The following is a 21,871-nucleotide window of genomic DNA, read 5'->3' as shown; positions in this document are numbered from 1 at the left end:
TGGGGGCGGGCAGGGGGCGGAGCGCTCCGGCCAATCAGCGGCGGCAGCGGCGCCGCGCGCTCCCTCTAGGGGCGGGGCGGAGCGGCGGCTGCGGCCCAATCGGCGGCGGCGCGCGGCGGGCGGGCCAATCGTAGCGCGCGGCGGCAGCGGCAGCGCGCGCTCCTTGCCCCGGTTTGGTTTCCGCCGAGCGCCGCTTTTGCCGCGAAAAAGTTGGGAGCGGGTTCCGGTGCGGAGCGAGGTGCGGAGCGGCAGGGGGTCGGGGTCGGGGTCGGGATCGGGATCGGGATCGGGATCGGGATCAGGCTCCGGATCGGGGTCGGGATCCGCATCGGGCTCAGGATCCGGATCGGGATCGTGGTCGGGGTGTTGTTGTCCCTGGGCGTTGCGGGGAAAGAGCGCGGCCCGTGCGTGGGGTGCGGTGCGGGGCGCTCGGCGAGGAGCGATCCCGCGGGGCACTGGGTGCGGGGCGACGGAAGGAGGCGGATGGGGCTGAGCCAGCGCTCTCGCCCCGCAGCGCAGCAGCGGCCGCGATGTCCGGCTTCGACGACCCCGGTATTTACTACAGCGACAGTTTTGGGGGAGACGCGTCCGTGGACGAGGGACAGGTTCGGAAGTCGCAGCTGCAGAAGCGGTTCAAGGAGTTCCTGCGGCAGTACCGGGTGGGCACGGACAAGACGGGCTTCACTTTCAAATACAGGTGCTGCTGTGGCCCCTTTTCTCCTTCTGAGCCTTGCCCATCCCCACCTGCTCATCCAGTCTGCTCTTAACCTCCCTCCTGCAGTGCACACCCCACAAACACAATAGCCACTTTGTCTCTTTTCGTAGGCCATAAAAAGCTCAGTATTAAGAGGTGTTTGTATTCAACCTGATAGAAAAGCAGAGGTCTGGTGTTCTTACAAATTTTTAGGCAGCCAGACAGTGGAAAAGATAGCGATAGAGGGATCCACACTGCCAGGCTTGCACTTAGCTCTGAGATTCAAGGTCTGTCTTTGAAGTTGTTGTGCTCTCTGGTTTGGGGAGTTGTCTGTGTCCATTAAATCAGTGCACCACTCTGCATGTATGCCTTCCCACTCTCTGAATTCCTTTGGCCTCCTTTTGCTTATGCAGTTTGGAGACACAGCTCAACACATGTGAGAAAACATGGAGATACATCATAATTTCACCTCTGAATTTCATTTATCCCAGCATTTTTTTGCCAGGAAAATGTTGTCTATTCTGTTATTACTTCCTTTGTTTTAAACCACATCTTATGTATAGTAGTTACTATCCTACACAGAAGTTTTCTCCTTGTTTATCTGGTCATGTGTCTCCAGTAAATACTTTACATTGCCACTGCAGCACTGGTGTCCCTGGTCTTATGTCACCTTTCAGAGTGGGCTTGGGTGAAAGGTTCCCCTGTGCTTCTCCTGGAACTCACCTGATTTCCCCTGCTTGCTTTCCAAACCAAGGACTCCCTGCAGAGCCTGCCTTTTCTGGTCCCTGCTTGTTCTAAGGCCACGGTGGGTGACTGGTGCTTTCTGCCCTTCAAGCCTTTGCTGTTTCCTGCCTTCCAGGGATGAGCTCAAGCGGCATTACAACCTGGGGCAGTACTGGGTGGAGGTGGAGATGGAAGACTTGGCCAGCTTTGATGAAGATCTCGCAGACTATTTGTACAAGCAGCCAACAGAGCACCTGCAGCTGGTAAGGATGGAGGTTGGCGACCTGGAATATTGTCGTGAGAGCAGCTCTGATGTTCCGCTCTAACAGACCCACTGATAGCTAGCCCATTGTTCCCTGTCTAGTTGGAAGAAGCAGCAAAAGAAGTTGCAGATGAGGTCACTCGTCCTCGTCCCTCAGGGGAGGAGACTCTCCAAGACATCCAAGTGATGCTGAGGTCGGACGCCAACGCAGCCAACATCCGCAGCCTGAAGGTGAGGTGAAGCGTGTGGGTGTGATTGCAGGGGAGCTTTTGGGATCTGGTCACATGGCTCAGGACAAGGTTGTTGCTGTTCCTTTGAGGGTTCCCAGGGAGTCCCCGGGTGGCCCCCTAAGCTGTATGTTCGCTGGTAGCAGCCGGCAGGCAAGGAGGCTCCACACGGCTTCTGAGGGTGCTGATGAGATGAGGGTTCATTGGGGGTCCCAGCCCCGGGAGCAGCATGGATTCTGAGGGAGTAGGGGGGAAGGGGGAGAGAGGGAGAGCCTAGGGAGAAAAGGGCCAAGAGAGAATCTCTAGTCTCCCCCCACAGCTTAACAGGCACGGAATAAGCCTTGGGCCAATGGGATTGCAGGTACATGATACTTCAGGGGAGGATCACAGGCTTGGAATAAACATACATTTTCGAGGGGGGAGACAGGGAATACCGTTTAACTAAAATGTAACACCACAACTGGTCTCTCTCTAATTTACAAGCAGTGTTACTCTGCAGCTCAAATCTGACTGCAGAGGGCTGTTATAGCTGGCTCCTGCTGCAGGGGCGTTATTGCTGCTAGTGGTGCTCTGCACGGTGTTCTGTCTTTTGCTCTCATGCATTGTACTTTCCCATCCATCTTCCATTGACTGTTTCCTCACCTTCCCTTCGCCTTTCCCTTTTCAGTCGGACCAGATGTCCCACCTTGTGAAGATCCCTGGGATTGTGATTGCAGCAACCCCCGTGAGAGCCAAGGCCACCAGAATCACCATCCAGTGCCGCAGCTGCCGCAACACCATCAGCAACATCGCGGTGCGCCCGGGCCTGGAGGGCTACGCTCTGCCCAGGAAGTGCAACACGTAAGGACTGACAGGGGCATGCACCCGCAGGCTGGAGGGCAAGAAAAGACTGCATTCCCTCTTCCTGCTCCTGCTGCGTGCCACGCTTTGCAGGATCTGCTCCCTGTGCCAGTGTTCAGTTCTGGCTGGCAAGTTCTAGCTCTCCCTCTGTGGTCATGCTGGTAGTCACCCTGCACGGTCAGTGCTGCATGCAGAGTTGAGTGACCGTGTCCAGGGAGTTCTTTTTATTCATAGGGAGTTTCGCCTGTTGTACCTTAAGGATCATTCCTGCCTCCAGCTGTCCCATAATGCTGTGTTAAATTGCTCTCCTCTTTTCCAAACAAACTCCTTGCTTCCACGTTCCCACTCCTGAGCGGGCTGTTTTGTGTTACCTTACTTAGGGATGCTTTTCTGCTAGCCTTTTTATCCTGCTTTACAGCTCCTGGTGTCTCTGAGAACTGTGAGCATTAGACTTCCAGTATGCTGCAGCTCTTGAGGCAACCAGTCCTGGTGGGTTGTGTCTTTGGGCTCATACCTGCCAGTATTTATTTTCTGCACCTGAACTCTAATGCAGCTTGAGGCTAGGGATCTTTCCCAATGTGTGTGGTCTGTACAGCACCTTGCTCCTGATCCCTGACTGCATGAGTGCATCTGCTCTCTGGTGCTGCCCTACCTGAAAGCCCTGCATGGAGTCAGGCATCAGTTGTGCCACTCTGAGACAGCAGCAGGCCGTGGAGCTGCTCTTTGTCTCAGAGAACTTGTAATCTAGCTAGGCAGATATGGGTTGAGAGACTGGGAGGCGGATGTCAGCCTTGTCACATTGCTAATTGCTTTCTCACCAGAAACCACTTAACATTTGCTTCGTGCATGAGGTTATAAAGAAAAACACCCTGCCGTGTCACTGAGTCTGTGCTGCTACCCTCTGTGTAATTAATGAATTAGCTCCCCTGCTTAGAGCTAGCAGGGGAGGGGCAGGAGGCAGAGAGAGCGCTCAGACAAGTGTCACCCTGCCTCTGGCCTGTTCTCATGTACACATTTGGCACTTGTAGAAGACAGGACAGAGAGCTTGCTGGCCTTTGGTCTGGCCCCATGTGTCTGCCCTTAGCTGCTGATGTGGCACTGCTTGGAAGGTGCCCCTTGCTGTCGCTGCTGTCCCCTCCACAGGTGCGCTCCAAGGGGTGTGGTTCCTCAGTGCTAACAGCTTCCCCTGACTGATCTCTCTGCACAGAGAACAAGCTGGCCGCCCAAGGTGCCCTCTGGACCCTTATTTTATCATGCCAGATAAGTGCAAGTGCGTGGATTTCCAGGTTCTGAAACTGCAGGAGTCTCCAGATGCCGTGCCCCACGGGGAGATGCCCCGGCACTTGCAGCTCTACTGTGACAGGTACTGGCACAGCCTTCCCACCCTGCCCCAGCTGGCTGGTGCTGGTGCCATCGTTTCTCACCACCATCCTCTCCTGTCCCCCGTCTCCTCTTAGGTACCTGTGTGACAAAGTTGTCCCAGGGAACAGAGTCACTATCATGGGGATCTACTCCATCAAGAAATCTGCACAGAGCAAGAACAAAAGCCATTACAATGTGGGGGTGGGCATCCGGAGCGCTTACATCCGCGTGGTGGGCATCCAGGTGGACACGGAGGGCTCAGGTGAGGGCTGCTTTTGGTGTGCATTTGCTCTGTGTTGGTAGCCTGGTGTTGGGAGACATTCCCCACCCTGTTCCTGAACAAGGTGATCCCTCAGCAAGAACTGTTTGAAATCACAGCCTTCGTCCTTCTCTGCTGTTCATGTAACAGAAGGTTCAAGCCGTTCCAGGGTCTGACTTGTCCTGGGCTTTCTGTAGTCATGTCCTATAAGGCTTTTTCTCAGTCATATTAAATGAGGAGGTCTCAGCTTGGGTCCTCCAGGGCTAAGCCATCCTTGAGGATCCCAGCTGAAGTCCATGGTTAAGACTGTATTTAAAACGTGGTCCTGACTGTAATTCTCCCTCTGGTTCCTGCAGAGCTGCTTTGCCCAAGATCCTTGCTTTTTCTTATCAGCCTCTAAGGACATGGCCTGCCTTGCTGGGTTAGCAGATGCTTGCCCTCCGCACCCTTCCCACCTGGTGGCCCTTGGCATGATTTTCAAGAGGGGATTTTGGTTGTAGTGTGTGTGGGGAGGGTGATACAATTTCCTTTAGAACCTCTATTTGTTCATTGTTGCATCATTCCCCTCATCCCTGTACAGGGCATAGCTTCAGTGGCTCGGTGACCCCTCAAGAGGAGGAGGAACTTCGTCGCCTTGCTGCCATGCCCAACATCTACGAGACCATTGCCAAGAGCATCGCGCCCTCCATCTACGGCAGCACGGACATCAAGAAGGCCATCGCCTGCCTCTTGTTCGGAGGCTCCCGCAAGAGGTGGGGAAGAGTCAGCCTTTGTTTCCAAAGTCAGTGTTTTGTTAGCAAAAAAATGCTCACCACCTCTCCTCCCTCTCTTCTTCCCAACCCCATCACTCCAGGCTCCCGGACGGCCTGACCCGCAGAGGGGACATCAACTTGCTGATGCTGGGGGACCCTGGCACGGCCAAATCACAACTGCTGAAGTTTGTTGAGAAGTGTTCGCCCATTGGGGTACGTGGCTTGAGGTGCCCACTTGTAGTGCACCCCTTTTCTCTCTTCTGCTCCTTGTCTAGCCCCAGGTACAAGACTGTGGTCATGGCAGACACCTGCCTGTGCACCCACAGGCAGACTTGCTGGCAGAGGCATGAACTGCCATTTCCAGTACTAGCCTAGAAGGGATGGGGAGTGAGGGAGGGAAGGTGAAGAAGGTCATGCCTTTTATTATGCTGTGAGCCAGGCTGTTTGCAAATGTCCAAAGACATGCCTGGTGCTGCTGTTTATTGTTGAGACTTGATCAGCAGAGGGTTTGACTGGTCAGGACAAATTAAGTTGACTGCATCTCAGGCACGGACCTCCAGCTTGAGCCCAGGCACAGAATTATGTTTTCAGCTGTGTGTTTTTGTAGTCTCTATTAAACTCAGCCTCTGACCGTATTGTTCCCTCCAGGGGCAAACAAAGCTAATGCAGCAGCCCACCAAACAATGAATCACTCCCTCTTCTGTGCTTAATATCTGTGTTTGTGTCTGCATGCCCTCCGGTGTGTCACAGCTGCTTAGTCTGAGGCTTGGGATGAGGCAATAGCCCTTCTCTTTACCCAGCACATCTGCTTTTTACATGTGCTGAGGGCTTTCCCTGGAGATTCTTCCCCCAGGAGCTCTGGATTTTGTGGTGCCAGGGATGTTTTGTCTCTCAGCTGGAGCAGTGGGCTCCTGGGTGCTCCTGCAGCTGATGTACTGTCCTTTTCCTTGCTCTACGTGCCACTAGGTGTACACCTCAGGAAAAGGCAGCAGTGCTGCTGGCTTGACAGCCTCGGTGATCCGTGACCCTGTCTCCAGGAATTTCTTCATGGAGGGAGGAGCCATGGTGCTGGCAGACGGAGGAGTGGTGTGCATCGATGAGTTCGACAAGGTACCTGTGGGGCTGCCTGTGTGGGAGTGGGAAGGTGTCTTGGTTTGCAAAAGACAGTTGCCTGCTAAAGAAGGCAGGAGCCTCTCCTGAAATAGGGAATGCAAACCTTCCTCACCCCTCCAAATTGCGATGAATTTTAAATTAAGGGGCTCTCAGGCAAAAGATATGGGAGCAGGAAACAACAGTTCTTTAATAGGGAAGGAAAAAAAATAAAATTATAAAACAATGCAATACACTAGAACAACACTGATAGAGTCAGAACTCAACCTGACACCCTGTGGGTCAGGGTGTTGGTAGCAGTCCAGTTGGAAAAGTGGCTGCAGCCCTCCTGGAGTGTCAGGTGGGGTTCTGTTGGAGCAGGAGGTCCTGTAGAAAAGGGTGTATTCTTCCTCCACAGATCCGTGGAAGTAGAGGCAGCTGCTGTTCCTCTGGGGAATCCAAAGGGAAGCCGTGCTGGTGTGTCAGAACCTCCAGATTATATCTGGGCAGCAATGCTTGGCTCCTCCCTCTGGGCGGAGCATCTCACAGTGGGATGCTGTAGTTCTTATCAGCCGTACAGTGACATTCAATAGCCTGTTATCAGCAGGTGTCCCCTGCCCTAGGGAGGAGTGATTGTGATCACTCAGGGAGAGAGAGATAAGGAGAATTGCCCACTTGACACCAGACCACTGCCATATAGATGGTAATAGAATACATCTTGCCTTGCAATCTGGAACAGAAGGAGAGCCTTTGGGATGCCAGCCTGTCCCAGCAGAGCCCAGAGCTGCAGGAACAAGGGCAACTCCTCTGAGACTCCCTCACTTCCTTCCAGGGCAGGTCGGGGATGGGGTTGCAAGGAAATTCAGTTACATCCTGCCTTCCTGGGCAGAGGTCCTCACAGACCTTTATGTTGGGGGTCACTTCAGTGTGTGGCAGAGGTGACTGATGGTGACTTTTTCTCCTTGTCTGGTTTCTCTCACTGGGGATGCGAAGATGCGGGAGGATGACCGCGTGGCCATCCATGAGGCGATGGAGCAGCAGACCATCTCCATTGCCAAGGTGAGCTGTGGATTGGGCATGCTGCCCTGAGGTGGGAATCTGAGAGCCCAGCAACCATCTTTTGTCAGAACTGCGTGTTTTAGAGCCCACACAGTGGTATTGAGGGTTGCTGGTGTCATTGGTCTGAGACCAGTCAGCCCTGCCTGGAGGCTTTGGGCAGCCTCCAGCCATGGCTCCTCCTTGCTGGTGGCTGTCAGGCTGCACCTGCAAACCCATGCTTTGTGCCAGAGCTGCCCAGGACTCAGCCCTGTCTGCCCAGCGTTTGTCTCTGATCACAGACCTGGTGTGAGGTCTCTCCTCTTGTATCTGCCCTCGACAAGAGGTTTTAAATGAAATTACTCAGTGCTCAAGTTTCAGCTGAAGCCAGTCCCCTCCAGAAGGACATGTGGGTCCTGTCCCACTATTACAGAGCAACTGGGTGCTACTTATGGGGCTTTATTTAAATGCAAGTGATTGACAGTGAGTCCTTGAAAATGGCTTTCAACCTTTCACTGAATAATGACCTGCTGTGACATGGAGGGGGTCTTGACACCATCCTGGTTTTTTGCCTTCACCCACAGGCAGGAATCACAACCACACTCAACTCCCGCTGCTCGGTTCTGGCAGCTGCCAACTCCGTCTTTGGGCGCTGGGATGATACCAAGGGCGAGGAGAACATTGATTTTATGCCCACCATCCTGTCCCGATTTGACATGATCTTCATCGTGAAGGATGAGCACAATGAGGAGCGAGACATGGTGCGTGGAGCCGCGTGGGTGCAGCTGGGACTCGCGGTGCCCCTTTCTTTGGGAGGAGGAGGAGGAGGCAGAGCCATTCCTACTCTCTCACTGCCTTTTGCTTTCCCAGACCCTGGCCAAGCACGTGATGGCCTTACACGTGAGTGCCTTGACGCAGACCCAGGCCGTGGAGGGCGAGATCGAGCTGAACAAGCTGAAGAAGCTCATCTCCTTCTGCCGGACGTGAGTGGCGGGCGTGTCTTTGGCAGCGCCAGGGCTGCGCAGTGGGAGCCCCGCAGTGGGAGGCCGTGGCGAGAGGCAAACCACCCGGCACTCTGGGTGCCTTGGAAAAAGGGTGCAAGAGGAGCTCGCAGCGGTGCTGCAGCACCCCAGGAAGGGAGGGGTGCCCAAGGGACCCTCCCCTTGGGCGCTGCCTCCAGCTCCTGCCCCCTTGCAGGAAGTGTGGCCCTCGGCTGTCGGCAGGGGCGGCGGAGAAGCTGAAGAACCGCTACATCCTGATGCGCAGCGGCACCCGCCAGCACGAGCAGGAGAGCGACCGCCGCTCCAGCATCCCCATCACTGTCCGGTGAGCAGCACCCCTCCTGCCACAGCACCTCTGGGCTTAGGGCTGCATTAGGGGGCTAATCCAGGGAGGGGCTGTCGCAGTGCTGGGGTGTGAGGGTGTGGCCCTGAGCCTGAAAGTGATGTGGGGGGAGGCAGGAGGTGCATGGAGTGGGATAGGTGGGGGTGGCGGAGTTGGGGGGAAGAAAACACCCTTTTTAGCTGCAGTAGAAAGCAGGGACTGTCTCTGCTGGCTGCAGGCAGCTGGAGGCCATTGTGCGCATTGCCGAGTCCTTGGCGAAGATGAGGCTTCAGCCCTTTGCCACCGAGACAGATGTTGAGGAGGCCCTGCGGCTCTTCCACGTGTCCACGCTCGATGCGGCCATGTCGGGCAACCTGTCAGGTGAGGAGGAGATATTCTGTGCTGGGGGTAGGAGAGACGTGCTGGACCTGGCTGTTCAGAGCAGGGAGAGACGAGCTCCTCTCTCAGGACCTGGCTGTTAGGGGCAGGTGCTGGACCTCCTTCCTGAGCAAAGCTTTGGGCAGCAAGGGGCCATCGTGGCTGTGGGGCTGTGCCTCACAGGGAGGGCAAAGGCAAATGACACTGAGGATCTCCTGTGCTGCTCAGGAGAGGGCTGGTCTGGCCCCTTGTGGTCCCTAGGGCAGAATCTGGTGCTGGACATGGTTCCCCAAACCTATTAATCCTCTAAGATCTTTTTCTATGGCTGTGAAGACAATGTTTCCTTGGGCAGCAGCATGGAGCAAAGGGCTTCAAGAAAGCTCCAACAGTCGGGTCTGCATTCAGTTCTGTGGTTGGAGCTCCACAGCCTTTTACAGTGGAGTTGTTCATGGGTTCCCTAAAGTCTGTAAGCTGTGCAGGTGTGGTGGGAAACACGGGAGATGAGCACTGTGTCCTGGAGAGTGACAGCTGGGCAGCACAGAGAGCTCACTCAGTGTCTTCCTGCAGGGGCAGAAGGCTTCACAACACAGGAGGACCAAGAGATGCTGTCCCGCATTGAGAAGCAGCTCAAGCGCCGCTTCGCCATCGGCTCCCAGGTGTCCGAGCACAGCATCGTCCAGGACTTCATGCGCCAGGTGGGTCAGGGACCCCATGGAGGGCTGGGCTGTGGAACCAGGGACCCCAGGCTGCTGCTGGGGGCATGAAACCCCTTCCTCAAGAGCAGACTGGTGAGCCTTTTGGTCACACTTTAGAAGTTGTTTGTAGGAGACGGTGTGCAATGTGATTGCAGAGTTTAAGCATACTGAGGTCATTTTCTGCAAAAGCTCTGAGGGCTGGGGCTGGTTTGGGGTCCCACCCTTGAAACCAGAACTGTTTGAATTGTGACACTGGCTGCAGTCAGATCTAAATTAGGGAAAGGGGAAGGAAGCATCAGTGTCTTGGGCTATTGGGCTTGCTGCTTTTAGAGAGTCCTAGCCAGGCTTTAGCAGGGGTTGCAGGCTCCTGCTGAGCTCCTGTTGGCTATTCCGTGCTGGCTCATCTTCCCCCGCTCTCCTCCCCTTTGCAGAAGTACCCAGAACACGCCATCTACAAGGTGCTGCAGCTGATGATGCGGCGGGGGGAGATCCAGCACCGCATGCAGCGCAAGGTCCTGTACCGCATCAAGTGACCTCCCTGTCCAGGCTCCAGGAGAGAACTGCTGCTGCTGACACCTGCCCAGGAGCAGGCAGAGTGCCCCTGGGAGCTGAAGCCTGCTCCTGAAAGAAGCTTTTCCTTAGGGAGCCAAAAAGCCCCAGGCCTTCATCTTGAACCAGAGTTTGTGGTGGTCAGGGCGTCCCTTGTGTGCTCTGTTGCTGTGTCATGTCCATGTGTCTTTGAGCTCCAAAAGCTTTTAGTTTGTATTAAAATAAAACCTGATATTGGTAGCTTGGGATCTTTGCCCCTGAGGGGCAGAGGGGATGGATCCCCTTCCTCCTTTGAAGGGGGTACAGGATTCTGGATAGAAAGCTGTCCCTCCTGCCTGCCCTCTCTTAAGCACTTACTCTCACTCAGGCTCCAGCCTCATGGGCAGCACCAGCAGCCCTGAAGGCAGACACTCATTTCTCACTCAGGGTTTGTCTCTTAAGGCATACAGCCTGTTGGCACAAGCTGTCCAGTTGGGCTCAGCAGTGCAGGAGGCACTTTACCACCACTCCTGTGTGCAGTCTGCTGCTTTCTTCTCCCTCAGCCAGTGGCAGTGAAGGAAATTCCTTGCTGTTTGTTCCCTGCTCTTTGCTAATCCCTCTTTGCTCTCTTCCAGGGCTGCAGCAGGGACACCCTTTACCCTGCAGTGTTAAAAGGCTGTGTGAAAGTCTTGCTTGAGACATGGGCAGAGTTCCCTGCTTGCTCCAGTGAGGATGGAGACGAAGGATAATCCCCATGAGCTGTGTGCTGTCCTCCAAGCAGTCCCTGCCACCTCCTCCTTTATGCCAATGGCCTTGGGGAAGATTGTCCCACACACCAGGAGCCTCTCCTGGACACTGGCCCCAGGGTGCCCTTGTGCAGCTACTCACCCTTCTGCATTTGCAGCACAACCTTGCACTTGAAAACTTGGCAGATTTTTGTTATTTCTAGCAAATTAGTACTGGCTCTCTTAAGTGTTCTCACAAAGCAGTATGGTGCTGGTAGGTCCCTGCTCTCAGCAGCCTGGGACCACCTTGCCTGTGAGAACAGTGGTGGGGGCCTTTGAAGACAGCAGAGTGTTGGGGGAGCAGAGCTGCTGCTCCTGGTGGGCAGGCTGGTGCCCGTGTTTGCTTTCAGGCTGAAAAACCACAGGAGAGATTTCAATAGCAACAGAAACGTTCAGGGCCAGCAGAGGGTACCAGAGCCTTGAGGATGCCAAAGTGTGGCCCTGCTTGTGGTGCTGCCTCCTTCTAGAGGGAAAACCAAGGGATCCCAATGGACTGGGTTGTGCACTCGGTCTGGCAGCTGCCCCACTGCAGCACTTGGGGGTCCAACAACATCCCTCTGCTGCTGGGTTTGGGAGGCACATGGTGCACTCCTTATGTGGTTGTGGAGTTGGAAGTCTGGAGGGGCTGGGTGGTGGTGGAACGGGAAAGACTGGCTGCAAATTAGAGAAACAGCCTTCTGCTCTTCATTCTCCAATTTTTTGGTTAGGGACAGCCTTTGTGGAGGGCTAGAAGGAAGAGAAGGCTGGCCTAGACTCCCGAAGAATAGGCCAGGATAGGTGTCTCATTCTAGTGGTTTTATTGCCCCATGTTTTTGCATGTGCCAAGCACCTTGCAGTGTTTCTTGGGGCAAGCAATGCTGGGGCAGAAGAGGGCCCCTTTGTTTCCCCTCAGAAAAAAAAAAAGGCACCTTCTGTCACAGTGCTCCCTGGATGGAAAAATCAGAGAGGGATGTTGCTGCTCCATGGAGGAGATCATCTCCAGGAAGCAGTGTAAGTGGATGTGGGAATAACAGCCACATCCTCCCCTAGAAACAGAAGTTCTCAAAACTACAGGTGTCTGTTAGAGAGCATCCTGCCCTCCTCAGGAGCTTGCAGCATCAGGAGGGGCTCTCAGGGCAGGGTCAGCACAGGCCTGAGGCAGCAGCATGGTGTTGTGGCTGTTTTTCTGCCACGGCCCCTGCAGAGCTGTGGGAATGGGTGCTGCAGGTCTCCCAGCCCCTGTCCCACAGGTACCTCTGTCCTTGCTGTGAAGGTGCAGGCAGTGTCTGTCTGGTCCTTTCAGAGGTGCACAAGAGCCCAGCAAACAGGGAAGTGAGAGTGGGAGTGCAGGATCCGTACCCACAGCCTGCTGTTAGTGCTGCCTCTGGAGGAGACTGAGCCTCTGTTCCCAGGCTGGGAAAGAGCACCCAGTGATGGGGCTGCATGGGGAGAGACATGGGCACAGGGCAAGGGAACACAGTCCAAAGGGCTCAGTTTCCCTCATTTCCTTCCTTCCCCCCTTCCCTCCCTGCTTCCTTTCTTCCCTCAGACACCCCCTCATCATCACAGTTTTTTTTTTCCTGTGCTGGAGCAATAGGACATGGCTGGATTTTGGCTGCTGCTGGCTGCCAGAGGTGGTCATGTGTCATTCAGAGGTTTTAAATGAGCCATCAACTCCAGGAACATCAAGCTGTGCTGGGCGTTGGCAGGTGTGGAGGCTGGAAATTCTAATTTTTTAATGTTGTATTCGTGACATGATAAGAGCTGAGGTAGGTTTCTGTGCTGGGGATCAGAATGATTGATCTCTTTGTGCCAAGAAATGTGTTGATTATATGGTATGAGATTATGTAAGTGTACATACGAGGTGCAACAACATCGTTTAGCAATTAATGCATGCAGTGTTATCCCAAGGAGCAGAGCTGGGATGTGCACTGCTGGTGTTGTTTGGAACTTGAGCTCACTGCTTAGTGCTGACTTGTGTTGAGCACAGCACTGCAGGTGGAAATTGTGTGAGGAACAGCAGCTGGGTAGGTGCACAGTGATACCTACTGATAAAGGACCATCATCCTCCTGGTGAAGGCGTCTCGGTCTCATCTGAAGTTCTGGTGTGCTGAGATTCGGGATAAAGTCCCTGTCCAAATGTGGTTAGATGACCAAAAACACTAACAGAGAGAGCAGAACCAGCCAGGCTTAGCCAGTTGGATCTGAGCAGCACAGCATTGCCTTACCTAGCCTGACCTGACCCTGTCCCTTCCTCACCTCAGGGCTGTCTCTGGCACAGGAAGCCCCTTCCCTACCCCTGCCTTGTCTCTTTGGGAAGCACACTAGGATGAATGTAATCACCCCAAACCAGGCAGGCACCAACAAGGATCAGGTGCCTTTGATTCAAAGCCTGGGCTGCTGTAGAAGACCTCTTGCCCCAGTGAATTAGTACCCAAAGAACTTGTAAACTACATCTAATTCTGCATGAGATGGGTTGATCTGTGTCAGTGGATCGCTCCAAAGAGATCCAGTCCACTGGGCTCTTGCCAGCATTTTTGGTTGTCCTAGGACATAGCCTTAAGCTGCACCAGGGAAGGTTTAGGTGGGACATGAGGAGGAATTTCTTCACACAAAAGATGCTTGGAATGGGCTGCTCAGGGAGGTGTTTAAGGCAAGACTGGACGTGGTGCTTAATGCCATGGTCTAGTTGGCATGGTGGTTTTAGGTCATAGGTCAGATTTGATGATCTCAAAGGTCTTTTCCAATCTAGTGGATTTGTGAAGCTCATCAGAATATTTCTGTGAAATGTCAGTGGAGCTCCACTACTGTAAAATCCAGCAAAGCTGAGTCATCACATCTGCACCACTCAGATTTCTTCCATCTCTGTGTGGGATGAGAGCTGTTGCAATGCAGCAATATAACCTCTGAGCATGTTGTGAGTGTCACTTCCTCCATAAAATAAAACAGAACCGAACTGCAGAGTCCTGAGGGCTATTGCTCAAGGATGTGAGATAAACACTGGTGAGTGGGATATGCTGATATGGGCAATGTGAGACATAATCTCATCTGGTCCAGCAAGCACCAATCTCAGACAGATGAAGTTGGGACTTCTTCCCCCTTTCTGCTGCTGACTTAGTTGAGCAAGTGACTTTATCTCCTTGCCTGTTCTGGATAATAACCTTTTGGAGCACAGATCACTTCTTCCCGTGATTTTGTGCCGTGCCTGAGAGAACCAGTAGCCCAATCTCCATGGCACAGTTTACCTGTTGGTAACATTAATAACAGTACATTCTAGGGCTTCTCCAGCCCTTGTTAGGATGAGAAATTATCACCTGCAGGCAAAGAAATTCCTGTGATTTGCTCTGGACAATGCCAGAAAAGATCAAGAAATCCAGGAAGACGTGGTCCAGCAGTGCTGGGCTGCCATGTGGAACAGTTCACATGTTATGGGTTGGGGTGCCTGTGAAGGGCTCTGCTGGGTGAGGCTCTCATGCTGAGTCTCAAGGCCTCTGAAGTTTGATTAGCAGCCTGTTCCCCCTAATTCTGGGCTGGGCTCCTTCAAAAGCCCAAACCATTCATTCTCCCACAGCAGTCATGTACCAATGTCTGTGACTGCTCTGTCATGTTTTGCCATCCTTTTGCAACATCCTTTGCTCTTTCCTGGACACCTCTGCTCCAGGTCTCTCCCAGCAATCCCAGGCAGTCCATTTGCTCCTCTTCATGCCTTATGCCTGCTCTGTGTTCACATCTGCATGGTCATCCCCTCCTATTTCCCTTCCAGGCCATTGTGGTCTATTCCTTGCCACCTTAGAGAGTGCTTAGCAAAAGCCTCCCTGCTTCATAGGCTGGCAGGACATCAGGGTAGAACTCCTGGATCAGCTCTCAGCGGTGCCTCTTAGGAACAGGTCACCAAGGGACATTCCTCAGGGAACACTCCCTGCACTATCTGCTGTTTCCTGGCCATTCCTCTTCCTCTTGCCCTTCAGCTTTCACCAGCCAAGGTGCTCCACCTCCTTTACCCATTATTTATCTTTTTTTTTTCTTTTTCTCAGACTAGAGTGTGGGTAATTTGGCCAGAAGTCCCACAGATCTCTGGCCAGGAAAGCCAGGCAGCACTAGGTTATAAGCCTTTTGGATCCTCAGAACAAAAGCAGGGGTGTTATCCTGCTTGCCTTGATCCCAGTACCCAGGGACTGCTTGCTGAGTGGGAAGCAGGTCTGTCATAGCTGGCTACGTGCTGTGTGCCCGTCAGCACCCAGCACCTCTGCAGTTTAAATATGCATCTATAAATAGATGCCCAGGCATCCTTCCTTTCTGGGAATCCTTCACTTGATAGAGTCTGTCAGGTTTCAAACTGCACCTGGTACTTTTTAGACTGACACAAATGATCAAAAAGATGAACTTCAATATTTCACTAGGACTTTGGAGCTAAGTGCATAATGTTAAAGGTACTTATAAGATTTTTAGAGAAACAGCTGATCTAGCATACAGGTACTATCACTGTGCTAGACCCTTGCACCAGAATAAGATGCACAGTATAGATTATCAGTTATCTTCCATTTGTGTTTTGTAACGAGGAGGTGTTTGGTGGTCTGCCCAGGAGTGCAGACTCACCAGTCCGGGAGGTTTGTCATTCATGTCGGTCCAGCAGGCGAGGGCATGAGCTGGGGAGAACCAAAGATACAGAGGAAAACAGCTTTGCCAACCCCACATGGCTCTGACAAACTGCTCAGTGCCAGAGTCCTACACACCTGATGCTCAGTCCAGCTCTTTTGGCAGCATAGCTGCTGCAATGGGGGCACTACACTGTCTGATTTACCTGGCTTCTCCTGAGTCAGGCAATTAAATTACCATGGTTTCCACAGTAATATCACTGCTGCCACGCTGCCCCAACATCACTTTACTGTACCCTACTCAGCTACAAATGCAACTTAGAGTAATAGATAAATCCCATGCAAAGAGGATGAAGCTCCTGCTGTTGCATCTCTTGCCCTGGAGAACAGGGTAATGCTAGGTCAGAGAACCAGCTCAAAAGAAGCCCAGCATTTGAGTCCCTTCTCTATGAGAAAAACCAGAAGACCTATTTGTTTGTGGCTCATGCTGCATGCCCCAAATCCAGAGACACAATTTACAGTCGTGACCCCTTCACTTTTCTTGCTCCTCAGAGGATAAAATGGTTTCCTGTTTATTTCAAGGGGCAGCTGTTGTATCCACAGGGGAGAGCAGCACTCATGGTTAATATGGCTGATGTCCAGACACGTTTTGCAGAAGTTGCTTGTTTGTTTGCTGGGCTGTCCAGCAGCTGCTGAATGTCCAGTCTTTGGGAATAGGAGACTCCCAGGCAATTCTCAGATGCTAGAGCATGGGAGAGGACTTGTTCCCCCCACAATGGGATCAGCAGGCAGGGAAGAGGTCCTGAGGTCTTTTTCAACATCTGCCATGTGCTGAAGTATTTTAGGAGCTGTTAGGTCCTCCTCTGACTTCTTCACCTGGTTCATGTGTGGCCCAGAGATGTTCTGTGGGAGAGCAGAGGCAATGCTCTGCCTCGGGGTCTCATCACCTCAGTAAATGCTGCTACACATGAGTTGGGGTTCATAGCCAAGGCTATGAGACATCCAGGACCAGTGAGGGAAAATTCCTGCAGTCAGTGCCCAGACAGGCAAGAGAAGTCTTGGGGTATAGACAATCCCAAAAATATCACCATGGGAGTCGCTCCTCAGGCTGCTTTTGTGGTCACTTGGACAGAAGAAAATGTCCCAGATGTGGAGGATGCTGCTCCAAGGAGGTTCTCTGCCAGACATGCTGTCACCATAGGCCATTTTTGATCTCCTCCATCAGCTGGGAAGAGGCAGTTCAAATTGAATACCCATGGGAAGGAAGCATCAAGGACAATTAAATGCAAGAGAAAGAAAGCTTGATGCCCCCTGTCTCCCTATGTTTCTTTGTTGACATCAAGAGCACTTCTCATGTTTACTTTTCTTCTTTGCATCTGCCTGCCAGGGCTGTGTTGGCTGTTGATGTTTTTTAATGCTACATTGACCCAGATTTGGAACAGGCAGGTGGTGATCCAGGCAGTGGGTTTGTATCTGACTCTGCTTATGCAGTCAACTCTGAAATGCTGAAATTGAAAGAAATCAAAGCCTAATCTCCAGTGACCCATACACAGGCATCAGAGTCACCATCAGTCTGGAACTGGGGCACTGAGATACAGGCTGAAAAGTGGAGACCTGGCCTAATGAATCAGTTGTGCCCTCTGGTCAAGCCTTCGCTGGCACCAACCCAATATATTTACTCATTGGCTTTGCTTTTCAGCAGCACATCCTGTGTGCACCTCCAGGCTGGAAAAGATGCTGGCTCACAGGCATTGCAATGGCCAAGGGCTTTGGAGAGCTCCTACTGAAGGGGTAATTAGTTTAAAGCACGTCATCTGCCTGCTTATGACACAAAAATGTGGATGGCTCTGTTCTGGGTCACAGCAAGCAGCAAGAGGTAGGTGAAACCTGTACAGTCCAAATGACTGTAACTTCTCTGCCAGTTAATTTCTCTGCTTTTTCTGTCCCCTTTTGTGGCCTCCCTCATGTGAAGGTGACAGCAGCACAAAAGGAGCAGTGAGAGGCTGCCCAGGGCACCACTGCCTGCTGGTGGAGGCAAGGGAAACACAGGGCAAGTGGGAGCTGCTGGGAGGGGAGCTCTTGTGTAAAGCATGCCAGGGCAATCCCACTTCCCAGTCCTAACCTTGTTCCCAAAGTGCTGCCCAGGTGTGCTATGCTCATTGGTGGTAATCACATTTTTTGCAGCGGGATGTCAGGAAGGGTCCGGATCCTTGACTCGCTATCCGGAAGGACAGTAATCCCCGCTTCAGTGCATTTCAGCCAAACACATTGACAAATAGCAGAGGTGAGCGCTGTAATATGTTAGTGAGAGAAAAAGGGATTGCAGGGCTTCTCTGCAGAAGGAAAATTGGTTTCTGTTTAAGCATAAGTTAAATAGCAGAGAAATTATGATCTTACAAATGAAACATAACACCCTCAGGGGCTTATTCCTGTATCAGCCACTAATTTACTGCATGACCTTAAGTAGTTCATTCAAGCTCTCTCTGCCTCCATCAGTTTTTTTGTCAAACAAGCCCAGTGACAAATTCCTTTCTTGCAGAGGTCTTGTGAGGACTATGCATCTCCACGAGATCCTCACGGGATATATCAAAGGCAAAGTGTTTTCTCAACGAGATCTCATTTAATCTCCTCACTGATGTAACGTGGCACATTAGCTCCTTGTGCTAAGCCTGGAGCCTCCCACTCAGAGCCCATCCCACCTGCCTCACATGAAGGTGTGTGTTGCCCTTCTCAGCACACTTCCTTCCTCTCCCCCTGCTTCCCTGGATATCTTTTTAGCCTCCCAAACACCTCCGCCCTTGCCTTGGCACGCCGGTCTCCACAGAAGAGCCCTTGCCTTGGCACAGGTAGGCAGAGCCAATCACTTTCCTTTAAAGAGAGATGTTGCCTCAGCAACCAAAGTTTTGAAGTTGGGTAAAGTTCTGAAGAAAAATCCCAACCAATTGTGATGGGAAATGACACTCAGGAACAAATGTACCACGTTGCCATGGCAGCCTGAATACTTGCACAGAACTTGGTGTTTTGAAAATAAAAAATTCTGTGCTTCAAATGAATCCAACTAACTTAATGCCTTTGTCAGGTAGCTGCACAATGCCAAGGGTCTGGCATTTGTGCTTTATAGCTGGCATGTGAATGACTTCACCATTTCTGAAATGAAAGTACCTTCTCCTCTCAGTCTGATAGATGAGTATTTGAGACCACACATTCTTCCAGGCTGCCTAGTCTGGTATTGATCTGTCAGGGTTATTTCTGTCATTTGAACTCCATCAGTTCTTGGTTGTCTTGGTTTCCACATCTGTGCTTCATCTGTTATTTCGTTTGGTGCACTTCTAGGTCTCAGTGTCTGAGCTAAAAACAGCAGGTGATTTGTTCAAAGGGATGGGTCCTCTTGCTAGAACCACAGTCTTTCTTTTGAGCCATGAGGTGCATGAGTGGCTTTCAGGGAACAGACTTTTTCATTCAGCTCTGTGAGCTGAACCAAACATGATTTTTCTCCATCAGCTAGATCCCTTCTCCTAATTACAGTGAGGAAGAGGAATAATCAGCCTGAAGGTATTCCTGTGCCTGTTGGACAGACTCACTTTGCAAACCCTAATGTGAACTGAATTATTCTGAGAATCCGTAAGACCATCCAGATCTGGAGTTCATCACCGTTTGCCCTAGAAAGGCCTGATCCTTGTTTGGCAGCTTCTTGGAAGGGCTTCCTGTGACCTGGGAAGTAAGAGCAGAAGGAGGATGAGAAATTGAATTTTGGTGATCTGCTGCTGTTATTCTTCACTGTCACAGGCAGCCAGCCCTCTGGTAAAAGCAGTGTGGGTAGGAAAAGGACTGTGAGATGCAGCAGGGAAACAGGCACTGGTCCAGTGCTGGGAAGACTGAATCCCAGACAGTTCATAGAAGGAGGCAGATTCTCAGTGTTTAGCTGAGAAATAACCTGGGCTCTGACACCACATTTCATTCCTTGCTGGTGGAAAGCTAAGCATGGCAACAGCTCTCTCAGCTGGCCAGAGCAAATACGACTTTGGCAAAGTCAGCTCTCCCCTGTTGGCAGAGAAACACCTCAGCTGAGGATCCAGCATACTGCAGGTGCAGCGAGGGGTGCTCGTGTGCCAGCTTGGGCTGAGTGCCTGCACAGAGCACAGTGACAGGAGCACTTCCCACCTAGGCTGGGCCACAATTCAGACATCACATCCCACCATCATCTGGGACTTTGCCCCTTGTCCACTGGAGTGTGGACCCTGCTTCATCATCCTTAGCATCCTCCCATTGCCCTGGGTGGGCCAGCGCTGGCTGCTCTCACTTGTAGGCTGTGTGGGAGTGACCTAATTTGGAGAAACTGTGGGAGAAGCATCAGGAAGGCCACAAGGAAGTGGGAATTTCTGAACTCCTTGGCAGGAGCTCAAGCCACGTATCCATCCCCTGCAGCTCCTGGGCACTCTTCCCTGGGTCGTCTACTCCCCTGGTCCATGTGTGCATCTCACCCCAAATGCTCCTCTCCAAGGAGACAGTTTATCTCAAGTGCTTTGGAGAGAGGAGTCACTGTTCCTAATTACTCAGCAGTACAAAGGTTTCTAGTTTCTCATTTCCCCTTGACAGTTTTATTATGGAAATATTTTTTACTCTGGGCTCTCTGCTTTGTGTTTTTGTGTGGCTTTTACAATAGGGGCTCTTCAGTGCTTGCTCTCAAGCAGCTCCAGTGAGAGATTGGCTTCAGACAGAACACACAGCTGCCTCTGAGGAGGCAGGCAGAGAAATGCTGGCTGTTCTGTAAGGGCACGCTCAGCTCAGTCCCAGCTCCCCAGCCTCCCCTCCTACACCTGCCTTTTCTTCTTTTGGCCTCCACAACTGCAGCCCATTGACAGGGAGTCAGTCCCATGCCTGGTGACAGTTTCCTCTTTGAGGCTGTGGGACTGCAGGGCTATGAGCTTCATCCCTCATGGAGCTCCTCTCTGCCTCTCCACCTAATTACTCTTTCTTGTCTGCTGTTTGCACAGAGCCATGCCAATAGATAGAAAGGTGTGGTATGTACCCAGCAGATGAAGATGGGATCTGGAAAATAAATGGAAAGAATGTGAGGTCACTCCAAATACTCACTTCAAATGGATCCCTTGATCTGAGCCTGTTGAGGTCTGAGGCAGTTTTGCTGGAGATTAATGCCACAATTATTGAATAAAGAAATTGTATAAAATCCATAGTCATTAGCACATTTGAGATTGTTCTCGTTTACTGGACAAGTAAGTGCTCAAGCCTACAGCAACCCCATTTAGGAGGTTTATTTTGTGCCATGAGGGCTAAATATATTTCTGAGCCACACACTTTATATACTTAGACAGAAACCTTTTCTCAGTCTATGTCAGAACAAGCATAGAGAAGCATCATTAACCAAAATTAAAGTACTGTCCTGCCCATGATCCTGTCCACCACATTTTGTTATTTTGCATGGAATGGGTCTGTCTCCTCTCAGTGTACAGGGTATAAAGGTGTCACAGTCACCATGTGAGAGCAGGGCGTTGAAAGTAGGTTGTGTGCACCCACACAAGGTAGTCAGTCTGCCCCAGCAGTGGAGGCTTTCAGGGAGTGGGATCTGTGTAGGGTGTTCAGATAAGGAGGGAAGGTCTGTTTCATGCTATGTTAGTATTTTTTCTTGTGCTGTAGTTTCTATTAGAAGGGATGAGTAAAGTTGAATTGGTGGGAATGAAGCAGAACTGGTTTTCTAGAGAAGTCCCAGTGGATCCATGGTGGTTGCTTTGCTAATACTTTATTGCTCAGAGTTGACTCACTCTGTCCAGAGGGGACCTGATCAGCAGCAGCAGAAGCTGCCTCGCAGGACAGAGCGTGGTGACGCGGGTTTTTCCCAGGATGGTGGAGAGGACCATGTGCCATTACCTCTGACAGCTCGTCCCAGGGCCGGTCAGGAAGGTTTCTGCAGTGTGGCTCCATGGTTGCCTGCAGTTTTGGTGCTTGGCCTTTGATATGTGCACAAGTTTTTGTGTGTGTGCACTCATCTGTAAGTTGTAAATTACTGTGCTGCTCAACCAAAACTCACTGTAGCTCCTTCTCAACACCCTTGAGAGCTGCTGGCTGGAAACACTACCAGCATAAATAACCAGGGAGACCTGCAATTTCCCACATCCCAAAATAGGAAAATGGCTCCCCATACTTAATTTTATTTTTTTTTTAACAGGGGGCTTGTGACTGAATGAATCCCTGCCTTCTGGCCTCAGCAGTTTGCAGAAAGCACTGCTTATGGTGTGTGTACAGGTGTGCAGAACCAGCCCCAGTGCCAGGGCTGGAACCAGGCCCTGCCACCCCTGGTCTGCTGAGCTGTAACTGCAGGAATTTGTT

At 51.9% G+C, this 21,871-nt stretch overlaps 1 protein-coding gene across 1 annotated transcript; it reads left to right on the top strand.

Moving 5' to 3' along the window:
• Nucleotides 1-530: 530 nt before the first annotated feature.
• Nucleotides 531-10,331, top strand: MCM5 (minichromosome maintenance complex component 5; the record flags this gene model as incomplete). Its single annotated transcript, XM_084206100.1, has 16 exons — nucleotides 531-697; nucleotides 1,554-1,680; nucleotides 1,782-1,910; nucleotides 2,574-2,746; nucleotides 3,954-4,109; nucleotides 4,204-4,370; nucleotides 4,948-5,119; nucleotides 5,221-5,332; nucleotides 6,086-6,229; nucleotides 7,202-7,267; nucleotides 7,828-8,004; nucleotides 8,114-8,226; nucleotides 8,441-8,569; nucleotides 8,805-8,947; nucleotides 9,512-9,639; nucleotides 10,071-10,331. 16 exons carry the CDS (start codon nucleotides 531-533, stop codon nucleotides 10,170-10,172), a joined length of 2,205 nt encoding a protein of 734 aa, XP_084062226.1. The 3' UTR covers nucleotides 10,173-10,331.
• Between the last annotated feature and the right edge of the window lie 11,540 nt (nucleotides 10,332-21,871).

Source organism: Fringilla coelebs, assembly GCF_963513975.1.
Source record: "Fringilla coelebs genome assembly, chromosome: 5".
In the NCBI taxonomy this organism is placed as follows: domain Eukaryota; kingdom Metazoa; phylum Chordata; class Aves; order Passeriformes; family Fringillidae; genus Fringilla; species Fringilla coelebs.
Note: the sequence above shows the minus strand (reverse complement) of the source record. Positions and strands in the feature narration are given on the sequence as shown.